Source organism: Liolophura sinensis, chromosome 3 (genome assembly GCF_032854445.1).
Source record: "Liolophura sinensis isolate JHLJ2023 chromosome 3, CUHK_Ljap_v2, whole genome shotgun sequence".
NCBI classification, from domain to species: Eukaryota; Metazoa; Mollusca; class Polyplacophora; order Chitonida; family Chitonidae; genus Liolophura; species Liolophura sinensis.
The window spans coordinates 5,587,079-5,600,964 of record NC_088297.1 but is presented as its reverse complement, the minus strand read 5'-3'; the positions used below and the strand labels follow the sequence as shown (position 1 = coordinate 5,600,964).

General features: G+C 39.6%; 1 protein-coding gene across 2 annotated transcripts; it reads right to left on the bottom strand.

Annotated features, from left to right (window-relative positions):
• Window positions 1-4,005: 4,005 nt before the first annotated feature.
• LOC135464029 (uncharacterized) lies at window positions 4,006-13,138 on the bottom strand. 2 transcript variants are annotated; one of them, XM_064741505.1, is made up of 8 exons: window positions 13,124-13,138; window positions 12,452-12,723; window positions 10,749-11,029; window positions 8,853-8,962; window positions 7,634-7,690; window positions 6,910-7,020; window positions 5,116-5,280; window positions 4,006-4,513 (listed from the first exon to the last, which is right to left on the bottom strand). In XM_064741505.1, the coding sequence occupies exons 3-8, from the start codon at window positions 10,945-10,947 to the stop codon at window positions 4,466-4,468; spliced, it is 690 nt and encodes a 229-aa protein (XP_064597575.1). In that variant the 5' UTR covers window positions 10,948-11,029; window positions 12,452-12,723; window positions 13,124-13,138; the 3' UTR covers window positions 4,006-4,465. The 2 variants fall into 2 exon arrangements, with proteins under 2 accessions (XP_064597575.1, XP_064597574.1); XM_064741504.1 differs by lacking the exon at window positions 13,124-13,138 and having other exon boundaries at window positions 12,452-12,743.
• Between the last annotated feature and the right edge of the window lie 748 nt (window positions 13,139-13,886).

The following is a 13,886-nucleotide window of genomic DNA, read 5'->3' as shown; positions in this document are numbered from 1 at the left end:
CGTATAAATCAGTTGAGTAAATGGTGTCATGCACCAGAATCAAAGAATGTTTCACCTTCACCTGGGCGAAGGAAACCGAGCAATTAGACCACAACACACGTCTCCAAACACCACACAAATTCCTGACATAACCATCACTGCCAGCACCAGCAAAATTTTTACAGAAATCGAGCTTTGCTTCTAATAATACTTGTGAACACATGCATTGTTTTTATCTAAAGTCTCTACAACATGAAACCAGCCAACACACGAAACAATTTCATTGATGAATGCTGATCGAATAGTTCCGCGCGAGGACACCGGTGATGAGGCGAAGTCGAAACAAGCCTACCTGCGTCGCACAGGACTGTCAAGAATGCTAGACAACTGTTTTTGATAGCATGTACTACACTGCAAAAAATGATCTGTTAAATTTAACAGAAAGTCTGTTATCTGAGTGACGCTAGGTTGGATTCTGTTATTGCAGCAGAATATTCTGTTAATTATAACACACATATTCTGTTAATTATAACACACATATTCTATGAATTCAGCATAAATATTCTATTACACTAACATGATATTATTTTGAATATGACAGAATACTGAATTATAACAGAATAAACTCCAGACTCTCAGACAATAGACTTTGTTAAAATTAACAGATTAATATTGTTTCACAAAATGTAAATTAGAGCAGACGAACGATGGAAAAAAACTGAGAATCTGAACGTTTGTGAGCTTGACTTCCTCAAGGAAAGAGTTGTCATTTGTATTTCACGAACATGGTGACACAAGTGATGGGTAAATTAATGTCAACAAAGGATGCTCAGAATTTTCCAGCAATCACATAATACAGTTTTTTACCTTTCAAGAAAAAAGGAGCTATGACAAAGCTACCCTATCCATTGACCAATAGCGAAGGGTCTTCACCGACAGTTTTCTTATACAAACTAGTGCAGTGCCCCTTGCAAATTTATGTATTCCATATTTCAGCGAAAGTCTTAGTCACGAAGCCCTCTGGGACATCTGGGAAATGTAGGTTTTGTTTGGAAACCCGAAATATCAATGACAGTGTCTAAAGAAAAGGCTTGTGGCGTTTCCATTGCTTACTTTCGCGAAGGCCTACGCAACGTTTCCTATACACGCCACTGTACTTCCTTGGAATCCACCAAAATTATAGTTCATCGTATGGAGGTTTGAGCAGAAAATCGGAAGGCAGACATAAATATAAGAGAAAGAGAGAGAGAGAGATTCTTCCAAACTACTTCATACTGAAAATTCTTCCAAACCATGACAGTGCTTTGCGAAGATTTGAGCACTGATTGCCTATGAACCTGTCAACCAATGTACGCCACGCATGGCGCCTGTTTAGTCAGTACCCAAACATGTCACTGTGTGAAGACTTCTTCTACGGCAATAAGTAGTCCCTATTTTGTGATTGGCTGATAGACAACACCATCAGCTAACAAAAAAAAGGTTTCCCAGTTGTCTTATATTCAACACACATCCAACAAAGACAGAAGTTTGAAACATAAACAAATTTATTACAAAAATACGGATAGAAAACACGCATATATACAGGTATAGAATTTAATTCAATACAAAGGTAAACTGATGGACCTGATCAATCAGGCTTTGGCATGCAAGCGCCAAAAGTTTGAACACAAATAATAATCGGTCAATGCTTGAGTAGCACTATAGGGTATAGCTTTCACTATTAAAGTATTCATTATTACTCGCTCAGTGCACGGGTACCTAAGCTACGTCCCTTCCCTCTACTAACCATAGCGCTCAGCAGTGAGACCTACTGAATCAGTCATATGCAGGGGATCCAGTCTTGTGCTTCTTACAGCGCATGCTTCGCTCGCTATCTTTCCCTTTCCATCACTACCACCAATAGCAAATTTTGTACAGAAACCTTGAACAACGTCCAGGTCACTGGGGTCAAGGTGATGAGGCAGGAAGTGATGTCAGAAAACACAAACAATCCGTCTGAACCTTTGCCTCTAATAATAATTTATACACATGCGTTTGTTTACAACACGATTCTAACCAACACCTCAAACAATGTTACTAATAAATACTGATTAAATAGTTCCGCGGAAGGACACAAGTGACGAAGCTAAGTCTAAACAAGCCTACGTGCGTCTCACAGGCTCCAAAGGCGGCAGTGACGTAAGCGAAAGGTAGAGAGCGCCTCTTGTGCTGTATGATCCAGTTTGTCTGGTTCGAAGTGCCCGCCCATTTAGCGATGGCTGCTTTTGTCCAGTTCAAACAATTAATTCAATACAAAGCCTACCATGGAGAAGTGATAAGTAACAAGGGTCGCTCAGACTTAGAAAATATGAATGAGTTCAGTAGCACTGGTATATCTACACTCCTCCGTGCATCAGCTTCTTAGCGCCCTAGCGCAGCGTAATGACCCAGGAGCCTCTCACCAATGCGGCCGCTGTGAGTTCAAGTCCAGCTCATGCCGGCTTCCTCTCCAGCCGTACGTGAGAAGGTCTGTCAGCAACCTGCGGATGGTCGTGGGTTTCCCCCGGTCTCTGCCCGATCTCACCCCACCATAATGCTGGCCACCGTCCTATAAGTGAAATATTCTTGAGTACGGCGTAAAACACCGATCAAATAAATAAATAAATAAATATCTACACTCTTTCACGTGTACGGTGTACAGAGCTAGATACGTAATATGCTCTGTCCGCATAAACAGTTAGAGGATCACACATGTACAGTACCATAAAAATACATAAAACAGCATTTAGTACATGTTTTTTTAGTCCTATCTTGAGCATTTTTCTCCTCATTTTACGTTTTAGAAAAAAAGCATTTTTTTTTTGTCCATAGACAAAACTTAACTTTACACAAATAAATTCACTGTGCGTGTTATTGTAAGTGTGTACCACGTGTGAATATTGGACTAGTTTTCATGGACAAACTACTGAAAAACAAGATTTTGTACCAGGTACAAAATATCATATCCACAAAAGGTTACACCACATAATATCCCAAGAAGTTTTGCATTAGGTAAACACAAGGTATCACAAATTTTGCATAATATAAAAGAAAATCTCGGGTTGCCTGTAAGATATAACACAGTTTCCTGGGTAGTCTGTGTCCTATAAGACAACTGTTAAGATCAAGGTGGCTTTCTCTCTGGCCGTACGTGGGAAGCTCTACCAGCACCCTGCAGATGATCGTGGATTTCCCCCAGGCTCTGTCCATTTTTTTCCCCTACCATAATGCTGGTTGACGTCGTATAAGTGAAATACTCTGACTATGGCGTAAAACATCAATCAAATAAATAAATAAATAAATCCAACATTCAGATCGTCAGAGGGATTTTGCACCAGGTCACAAGGTGCCAGAAAGATCTACAGAAGATCGCATCTACAGAAGATTGTATGACCTAAAAATGTCTCGGGAACTTTACATCATGCAACACAATGCCTCACAGATTTAGCATCATCCGTCTTTCATGAACTTTGCATCATGCAGCACAATGATTCATGAACTTTGCATCATGCACCACAATGTCTCAAAAATTTTGCATCGTCCAACACAATATCTCACAGAGTTTGCATCGTCCAACACAATACCTCAGGAACCTTGCATCGTACAATACAATATCTCACAGATTTTGCATCGTCCAACACAATGTTTCACAGATTTTGCATCATCCAACACTATATCTCACAGATTTTGCATCATCCAACACAATGTTTCACAGATTTTGCATCGTACAACACAATATCTCACAGAGTTTGCATTGTCCAACACAATACCTCAGGAAACTTGCAATGTACAACACAATACCTTACAAACTGTGCATCATCCAACACAATATCTCACAGATTTTGCATTGTACAACACAATATCACACAGATTTTGCATTGTACAACACAATATCTCACAGATTTTGCATCGTCCAACAAAATACCTCAGGAACCTTGCATCGTCCAACACAATGTCTCAGGCATTTTTGCATCACGAAACAAGATCCCAGGAAATTTGCATCTACACGCATGTAGTTTGCATCATGTAACAATTTGCAAATGACGCTGACGTCAATATAGTTCTAAGCCAAACAACAAATTGCAAAGGTACATAAATGACAACAGATGATGCAATCATCCACAGAAAGGGTTGAGAAGATTGACCCTGATTCTCATATACCCAGCGGATGACCAACAGTACCTGGCAGTTGAGTCCGTCAGCACTGGGGACTCGCATATTCTCATGATGTTGCATACCCGCCATGACTGGGAAAGCTTAACCTGTTTCAACTTCTCGTCATGGTGGCGAAAATTTGCCACGTTCTCCTACAGTCGACACAGAACTGTCGGCTGTATGACAACCAGGCTCAAATTTAGATGTGGGCACTAAATCCATATTTTTGCAAACTGATACTGATAAATGGTAAACCATGATCCAGTTGATATGGGATGTCTTAACAAAGGCATTAATTTTTAAAACAAATGTATCAGACAACTATATTACTTATATTTCCCTCGTTCACATTGTTCTTAACCTGAAAAACAACATTAATACGGATTAGAGCTCATTCTTATACTCCTAAGACTTTCAAATCGTTCAGAAAACAAATAAACTTTTTTTTAAACTATCCTGTACATATATATATATATATATATATATATATATATATATATAGACTAAAATGGTTTACAGCTAAAAAGCTTAAAAGCAGAAAAACAATGACAAAAAAAAATTATGTAAAAAATTAGCAAATTGGCACATGATCAAATTGAACTACAGTTGAAAAGATTTAAAGAAAAGAAATAATAAGAAAACATAAAGATGAAAGAAAAAAAGATAAAATAATCTGCTTTTTTCATACCATGATCTTTGATAATATACTTGTTACACTAACAAAAATATACAGTAATTTTCTATACAGGTATTAATTTTTAATATGCATGTATAAAAATACATAAACCAATGATCACACATCGCTTGTGACAAAAACAGGAAGAAAGTAACACTTGTCCATGTTCAGTAGTCTCGAGTTAAAACACAGAAACACCCATATGTACATTTTGAGTTAGTCCCTTTGACATTATCCGACAATTCAGACGTAAGTTACTCATTGCTTCCATCTTTTTTTTACCTTACCTTAAACAAGCAGGGTAAACAACAAACTAAGGCTCTTTTGAATAACTGGATTTCTCCAAAACACACAGCCTGGAAGTACTGGATAAACGCTGCCACAACAAACATGAGGCCAAGGAGAGTGCTGGCCGTCACGAAAATGTGGACTTCATAGAGTGAGCTTCCTTCCTGAAACACAAAGATACAGGATAGATACAGTACAGGTTGACAGACTGATTCTTTTCACTGAAGTTTGTACTTCGGTCATGTAACAACGAGGAGTCAATGAGTATGAGTGTGTGGCATGGCAAGCCTATGCCACCAAAAGGCTGCGGCTACCGAAGTATCATGCCAAAGATGCCAGATACCATACCTAGTCACATTACATTGACACCGGGCCAAACAGTCCTGCTTCCTTGCTCTACCCTCTTAGTGCTGAGTGCCAAGTGAGGCAGCAACAAGTACCATTTTAACGTTTTTCATGAGACCTGACCTGGGTTTGAACCAGGTCTCCCGACTTCGAGGCGGGTGCTACTGGGCGATCATCGTTGACACAGTTAGCCAGGAATACCTCACATTAATTTATCTACGTCTTTAATAATATTCGAAGCATACTGACGAAGTCTTCACAAATACATGTAAGATGGCAGACAGGTTTAAGGATAGAGCTAGAACTGCGATCAGTTTCCAACTGGATGCGCCAGTTACATTAGTGTTAATTGTGAAAATATGATCTTTATTTTTCATAGATAACTGGGTTTATAAATTCAGAAATATGTAAAGATCAAAACAAACACCTGTTTCTGTGATGCACAGTTTTCATACTATGAGGACAGCGCAGGGTAACAGGACCGAGTTCCAAGTTAGTGAATGTAACGATTCAGAGCGGTTAATGCAGAAGTTAAAGCTATGAACATGGCCAACCGATCTCAGAGCTAGAGTGAATTAGGATAGAGCGCCACCAGTAGTAAACCAGCACTCTTTACCTGATGTACCTGACAAATCTGCCAACTTAAAGCCGCAGCCAAACACCTGAGAGCTGAGTTAAAACCTGTGATGAGGGTCCTCTGTGGCTCAGTTGGTTAGCATGCTAGCGCAGCGTAATGACCCAGGGGCCTCTCAACAATGGGGTCGCTGTGAGTTCGTGTTCAGCTCATGCTGGCTTCCTCTCCAGCCGTACGTGGGAAGGTCTGCCAGCAACCTGTGGATGGTCATGGGTTTCCCCTGGGCTCTGCCCGGTTTCCTCCCACCATAATGCTGGCCGCCATTGTATAAGTGAAATATTCTTGAGTACGGTGTAAAACACCAATCAAATAAATAAATAAATAAATAAAACCTGTGACTGCATCAGTCAATGGTTAATCTGATATGGCAAGACCAACTCTTAGGCTGACTGTGCTAGCAATATCTGTTAGTATGAAAATTACGTCAAATTCATGGGCTGAATCTATAAACCTAGCTCAAGAAGCACATTAACCACCTGTTTTACATGAAACGAGATGCAAACTTTGGAAGTGGAAGAGATGAAACATTTCACGTCAACCTTTGAACTTCTTTTTATGAGAAATTTAAATATACTGTAACGGATGGAGAATTTACTCTGAGGATCACAGTGGGGTTTGAACTCAAATCTCCGCATTCCAAGTCCAGTGCTCCACTGACTGAGTTAAAGAGAAATTCCGTCTAGTAGCTACTGCTAGTGTAAGCACTGGAAAGCTTATCCCGTTACAATAGCGTGGAAAGTCCTCAAGCTCTTAAATATTGCTAAGCGTTCAAGTTTTAGGGCTGTCATGGAATGTTTTGTGGAGTTGACCTTACAGGAAATTTGTCCTTTTCTGTCCATCCTTTAATGTAGCCGCTGATGAGGAAGCCCGAAAATGCCGTGTACATGGCGATGGAAAGGATTAGAAGTATCATGTACCTCTGGATCTGATCAAATACAAAATACAGCCTGATCAAATACAAGAGTAAATACAGCCTGATCAAATACAAGAGTAAATGCATTCTGATCAAATACAAGAGTAAATACAGTCTGATCAAATACAAAATACAGCCTGATCAAATACAATTACAGCCTGATCAAATGCAAGGGTAAATACAGTCTAATCAAATACAAGAGTAAATATAACCTGATCAAATACAAGAGTCTGATCAAATACAAAAAACAATGTGATAAAAAAACAAGAGCAAATACAATCTGATCAAATACAAGAGTAAATACAGTTTGATCACATACACAAGTAAATACAGTCTGATCAGATACAAGTGTATATACAGTCTGATCAAATACAAGAGTAAATACAGCCTGATTAAATACAAGAGTAAATACAGCCTGATCAAGTACAAGAGTAAATACAATCAAATTCAACAGTACAAACATCATAGATCATACAGTCTAATCTAAAAACTTAATTTTGACTGAACTCTGCCCATGAGTTCTGGAGATATCACCAAGAAATTTCCACTGAATGATACAATGTCAAACTACAGAGGAATCAAGGCCTCACAAATAACCTAGATATCAAGGACAAGTCTGTCTTACCGTGGATCCTCGTTGACTAATGGACGACCTGACTGCTGTACTGCCCGTTATTAACATCTGCAAAACAAACATACACACAACTGTTTTAACAGTCTATGGTACGGCTAATAGATCAGGATGAAAGTTTCAGGTCACACCTGGATTTGAACTCGGATCTCCACATCCGATGTCCAGCTGTCTACCTACTAAATAAGCTGTCAGGTAAATCCCCACCAGCTATTGCAAGCATACACATGTATGTAAGCTTTGGGCCACACCTGGATTTGAACTCGGATCTCCACATCCAATGTCCACCTACATGTATCTACCAACCAAGCGATTTGGTAAATCCTCATGAGATTAGCTACTGTAAGTATTCATATAAGCCCTGTGTTGCACCAGGATTTGAACTCGGGTCTCTTCATGTGAAATCCAGCACCATACTAACTGAAGCCTTATAGCATCTCAGTTACTGCAACTGAACACGTATTGTAAGCTCTGGCTCACACTGGGATTTGAACTCGGATCTCCACATCCCAAGTCCAGCACTCTACCAAGTAAAGCTACTAAAGCATGTAAACTCTGGAAAACTGCCCCGGTTCCCATACAAAATCTTCCCCTACCCACACAAATCCTATCCCCCTTCCATGACACATCAAGTACACAGGCCATACTCACAGAGGTACCTCGTGATCTGAAATCCAGCCCATTGGCAACTGAGCTAAAGGAAAATTCCCACAAGCAGCTAGCTACTGAATTCTTCACATTTTATTGTATCTTCTTGACAGGAGAGGAGAAGTCCATTAACCAAATTGCAATAAGTATTTATTTATTTATTTAATTGGTGTTTTACGCCATACTTATAGGTTATAATTGAATATGGCTTGTGGACAAGTTCGATTTTCGCATTGCGCCAAAGCATGAACCTGTTTATGAGTTCACGCTTCTGCCAAGTAAAATAGAATATCAGCCCGTATTCATTAAATAACCTATTAATTATACACAAAAAATGAATCAGTTAAATCAGGGTGCCTAATTTTGATGTCCAAAAGCTGTAAGAGGCCCTGATTGTAATAAATACTTAGGGTTTACAAATCAAGGAGAAACATGGTTGAAGCATCTGATGAGCAAGCTCTTCCCACAGAAATGATTTAACCTATCCATTTTTATACTTTTATAAATTGCATCTTTGTAGCAAAGCTCTTTGCATACCAAATTCTAGAGAACCTGTAAACCTTACCATGATTCCTGCAAAAATGCCAGCCATGTAACAGTTCCTCTTGCCAATTACAATAGTGTTGCTACTTCTGATATCCTCCAGTATAGGGATCAAGAATACTTCTGCAACACCTGAAAAAATAAATTTAAAAAAGTCAAGGATATTGAATTAAAAAGAAGATGGGTAAAATAAAAAATCAGTACAAGCCTAATAATTTACAAGATGGTGCTGGGCAAATAACAAACCGTCCTATTATTTAAAAATGTTGTTATTTATGTGGCAGCTTTGTCTTATAGCTGAGGTGGTTAGCGTGCCATCATGGTGCCATGACCCAGGAGCCTCTCACTAATGTGGTCGCTTCGAGTTCAAGTCTAGCTCGTGCTGGCTTCCTCCCAGCCACATGTGGGAAGGTCTGCCTGCAACCTGCAGGTGGTCATGGGTTTCCCAAGGCTCTGCCTGGTTTCCTTCCACCGTAATGCTGGCCCCCGTCGTATAAGTGAAACACTCTTGAGTACAGTGCAAAACACCAATAAAATAAATAAATCTGTCCTGTAACCAAACAAGACTCTTGTAATGACACTGTCCTCATCAGGCTGTTCTATATTCCCTGGTTTGCAGTGCTATTTTGACTCACTGTTTCAACACTTTTAACATTTACATGTAAGAGAAGGGCAAACAATGAATTTTAGACTCCCTGCTCAAACAAAATGGTCTCTAATAGTTCTGTTCACCTTCAAACACCCTCTTTCATATGATTCAATCTGAAAAGAAAACAGTTCCAAGTTTGGCAACAAGTTCTTATCACTTAATAACTTAAAACACTTCATAAACATTTCTTTACAATTACATCAGTTGCTTACTTTAATACTACATTTACTCGCCTCATCACCAAACATCATAATCTCTGAATCCCATTGTCTAAACTGGGAGACCACTTTAGTGGCCTAATGGTTAGAGCGTCTGCCTCGTAATTGGGGGATCTGGGATCAAACTCTGGTCGGGTCATACCAAAGACTTTAAAAATGGTACTTTCTAATGTCTTGCTTGAAACGCAGCACTAAGATGTTAGAGCAAGGAAACAGGCCCCGGTGTCAGTGTAATGTGACTGGGTGGGGTGTCAGTTTAATGTGACTGGGTGGGGTGTCAGTTTAATGTGACTGGGTGGGGTGTCATGCCTGGTGTCTTTGGCATGATACTTCAGTAAAGTCAACACTTTGGTGGCATGGACTCGCCCTGCCACAAGAAGACACACACCTAATGGCTCCTCATCATCATATGACTGAAAAATTGTTACGTACGACATTAAACCCCAAACATTCATTCATTCATTCTAAACTGGGATAATTTTGAAGCTACCCAAATTCTTCAACCATTTCAACCACCATTGCAGATAATATTTTGAAACGTACTGAGACAACAATGGGGTATAGAGAACTAATTTGCACAGTTTTATGAAGCTTGTATCTTTAGTGACACAAACAAATCATTTTAGCATCACTTTTGATAATAATTGTATGCTGTAAGTCCACTGAAAACAGTGCTTTATTGGTTGAAAAGGTTAAGATTTACAGTACATCATTTTTTTGCAAGATAAGGCCACACAAATCTTAATTGTTGTTTTACAGGCAGAATAAATACTTTTTTAATGTCAGAGGAGGGTATAAATATAAAACAAATTATCTAATTTGTAGAAAATTTGGATTATCCAGGCAAATGTTTCTGTTGAGGACATATTTACTTAACCAGAACGCCATAAAAAAATGAAAAATCCCTGAAAACAAGAAAATTGTAGAAAATAAAAAAGTGGACTTCAGTTTTATTTTTATTCCAAATTTTGATTTTACAGAGTTGGCTTGCCCACAAAATACTAAATAAAATTGATCTTTGTACAGTTTCAATACTGTACACCAAACTCACCTAAAAATCCTGTGATGAATCCATTAATAATCTGAACAATGCCGACAACTCTGGGCCATTTCATTTGAGCCAAAGCGTTCTCCCCATCCGTCGAGCCCTCGGGCTGAACGCGACTGTGGTAGATTTCAGAGACAGTGGAAGGGTTAAGGTCATCCACCGACACCTCATCCAGCTGTCTATAAGTGTACTGGATAGACATGATGTGTGATGAGTGAGACAGGATCAGTGCAGGGGTTACCTCCCCTCACAGGGCTCTCTTGTGAATAATGGCAAGATCACTTCTGCAATAATTAAAACAGCATTTACAAGTAGTGTCAAAAGGTAATAAATATAACTGACGTTAGGTACATGCACATATATCCCCACACTTTCTTATATTGAATGACATGAGTTGACGTCCAAAACTAATGCCAAATAAAGCTTCAAAGGCAGATAGTCTACATGTTTTTGCTGTTCTCTCTTTCCTTTCTTTTCTTTTTTTGTTTGTTTGTTTGTTTTTGGTCTTTCGACTGTTTTTGTTTTTTTTTTATTTTTTGTTTTTTTTGTCTTTTGATTGATAAAGTCAACTACATCACGAAAATGAAGAAAGCATGACAAAAAGACAATTAAAAACTGTATCTGATTAAATGCCTACTCAGTGTCTACTCTACTGTGGCTGCTATCTCAATAACACTGCTGTGGTATAGGCGTAGGAAAATGTGATCATTTTTCATGAACAGACGTGACTGCCGTGGATGACTTTAAATTTGGCAAAGTCTCACAATAGCATGCTTAAATACAGAGACCACACTGTCGAAGTCGGTTTGTGCTAGGGAAGAACGCCCTGTATAACTCTATTAACTATTCTATGTTTGAATCAGATCACATGCTATCGCTAATCCAAACATTAAATACTGAACATAATTATCCAGGCCAAGGTCAGTGGCACTGCAACCAGGAGGCCCAGGGGCCAGATTAATGTCAAGCTCAGCATCTTGACTCATTCCAGCAATAATTTTTACCCACTAAACTTCCTGACTCGATGCCCCAGTTTCATATGGCTGTGAAATTGTCTACGACAACCTTAGGTCATGGAGCATCTGTGTCCTATGTGGCCTCTCACCTCATGTGCTGGGATAGACTTTCAAACTCTTACAGCCCCTACTTTTCAAAAACCTTTAAATTTTTGGTTCTGTATATCACCTTCACAGCTCCATACACTTCAGACCTCATCTCTTGTTGACCAAAAATGGCTAAGATCTTGTATATGATAATCTAGGATGATGTAGCCCCAGGGACCCTCGCTTCACGGGATTAGTTGCCAAAAACCAACCCACCTCGACCCCCACCCACGCACACACTCAACACCTCCCCCCACCAAACTTAATTTTCTTCTGGTCATGTCACAGAGGGTTAGTTTGCTTTAATAGTGTGTCGCAGTTCTAGGCAGAGCACTCCAACTACGCAGCAGTAGGCAGAGTTTTCTAATTACACACAATATTCCCCACCTCCCCATCCGGCTAAACTTTTAAACTTAATCATGTGATGGGCCAGGATAGGAATGATCCAGTGAGTTACATCGTAATGACATAAAAACAACCGCAACAACAACAACGGCATGTGATTATATGGCCGATCAGTTTATGGTTTTTTCAACGTGACATTTTCAGTTATAACAAAAGGTATGGCCAGTAGAATTCATTGATATTGTTTTCTATACTTACGTATTGCAGTTACTTTCAGAAATTCACCATTCCCGTTCGAAAAAAGGCAAATAACGCCGAAGTTCACACCCCTGGTTGCGTGACAAATCCTCACCTGCTGTGACTGTCTTTGGGGGAACACTTCCGGTGAACTAGAACGAGGCTAGAGGGAATTCCCTATGTTGGTGATGACAGCTCGTTCGTTATCGGCAAGTCTGAAGTACCCCGCTAGATAAGTACAACAGGTTGCTGACACTGATGGTACAAGCCAGCTGAAATAACCCTAAAATAAACTGTATATGAATTTTTAAAAGATCACGTAAAGCAATGGAACCAGTTCAAAAACAGTTTGATGAAAGCTACCTGATGGAAAGAGAAAATAGCAACGATCGAACGCAGCGATCACAAATATCCCTCCTAGAGCAGCCTAAGGCTGTTAGGACATAACTTCTCCATCGGCTTATTGTCGTATGCGAAACAATATATTACTATCAGTTAAAATCAATACATCTCGATTTCTTATCCCAATTCTTGATAACAGATATGTTGGTAAATATAAGTGAAGGCACATTGTGACATGGTACATGGTAGATGAACAGTTATACAGCTGTGAAAATAACCCGGGTTAATCAGTATTTAACATTACACGGCCCGTTTATACAGGAAACATGCTATTAGGAAATGTATACTTACCAGCTTATGTGGAATGAGAAATCCGATCCAACAGGGAAACACTCAATCAAAATACTATAGGGAAGTTGAACCAAGTATATCCATATCTTCGTAGGAAGAGCTGGTGATTTATGCTCCTTTGCCTTAAACGATATATAAAGTCATGCTGTTGAAATAAATAATAAATTTTGCAGAGGAATCTGTAGTTATACTCTACCTGAACGAATACCTGCGACAGGCCAACACTTTTAGTCACGGGCAATGTACTCGCCTAATAACTTGTACCAGAACAGTCATTATACCCCTGGATTAAGGTCACCGGGTGGATTTTGCCAGTTAAATGCAGTTTCTCTGACCTCGTAGAGACACGGGTCATAAAGTCAGTGGTTCGTAAATCTGACAATGTCCCTCACGAAATCTGCTCCATCCTTATCGCTAGTCGTCCCGTGTCGTACTTCCTGGTTTATACGTCTACATGGGTTATGAAATAATCTCGTACCGTGCGGATGTGTTGTGGATGCTCAATGACGTCCTGTGACGTTCCACGAAGTAGATTTATTTATATATTTATTTCGTGTTTTACGCCGTACCCAAGAATACTTCACTTATACGACGGCGACCAGCATTATAGTGAGAGGAAACTGAGCAGAGTTAACCAATGGAAACCCCAGGACCGTCCCCGGGTTGAACTCACAGCGATTGCATTGGTGAGAGGTCGTCGTATTGCGCTAGCACGCTAACCCCCAGGCCACGGAGGGTATCAAGTAAATCTTTGTTCCGTGCA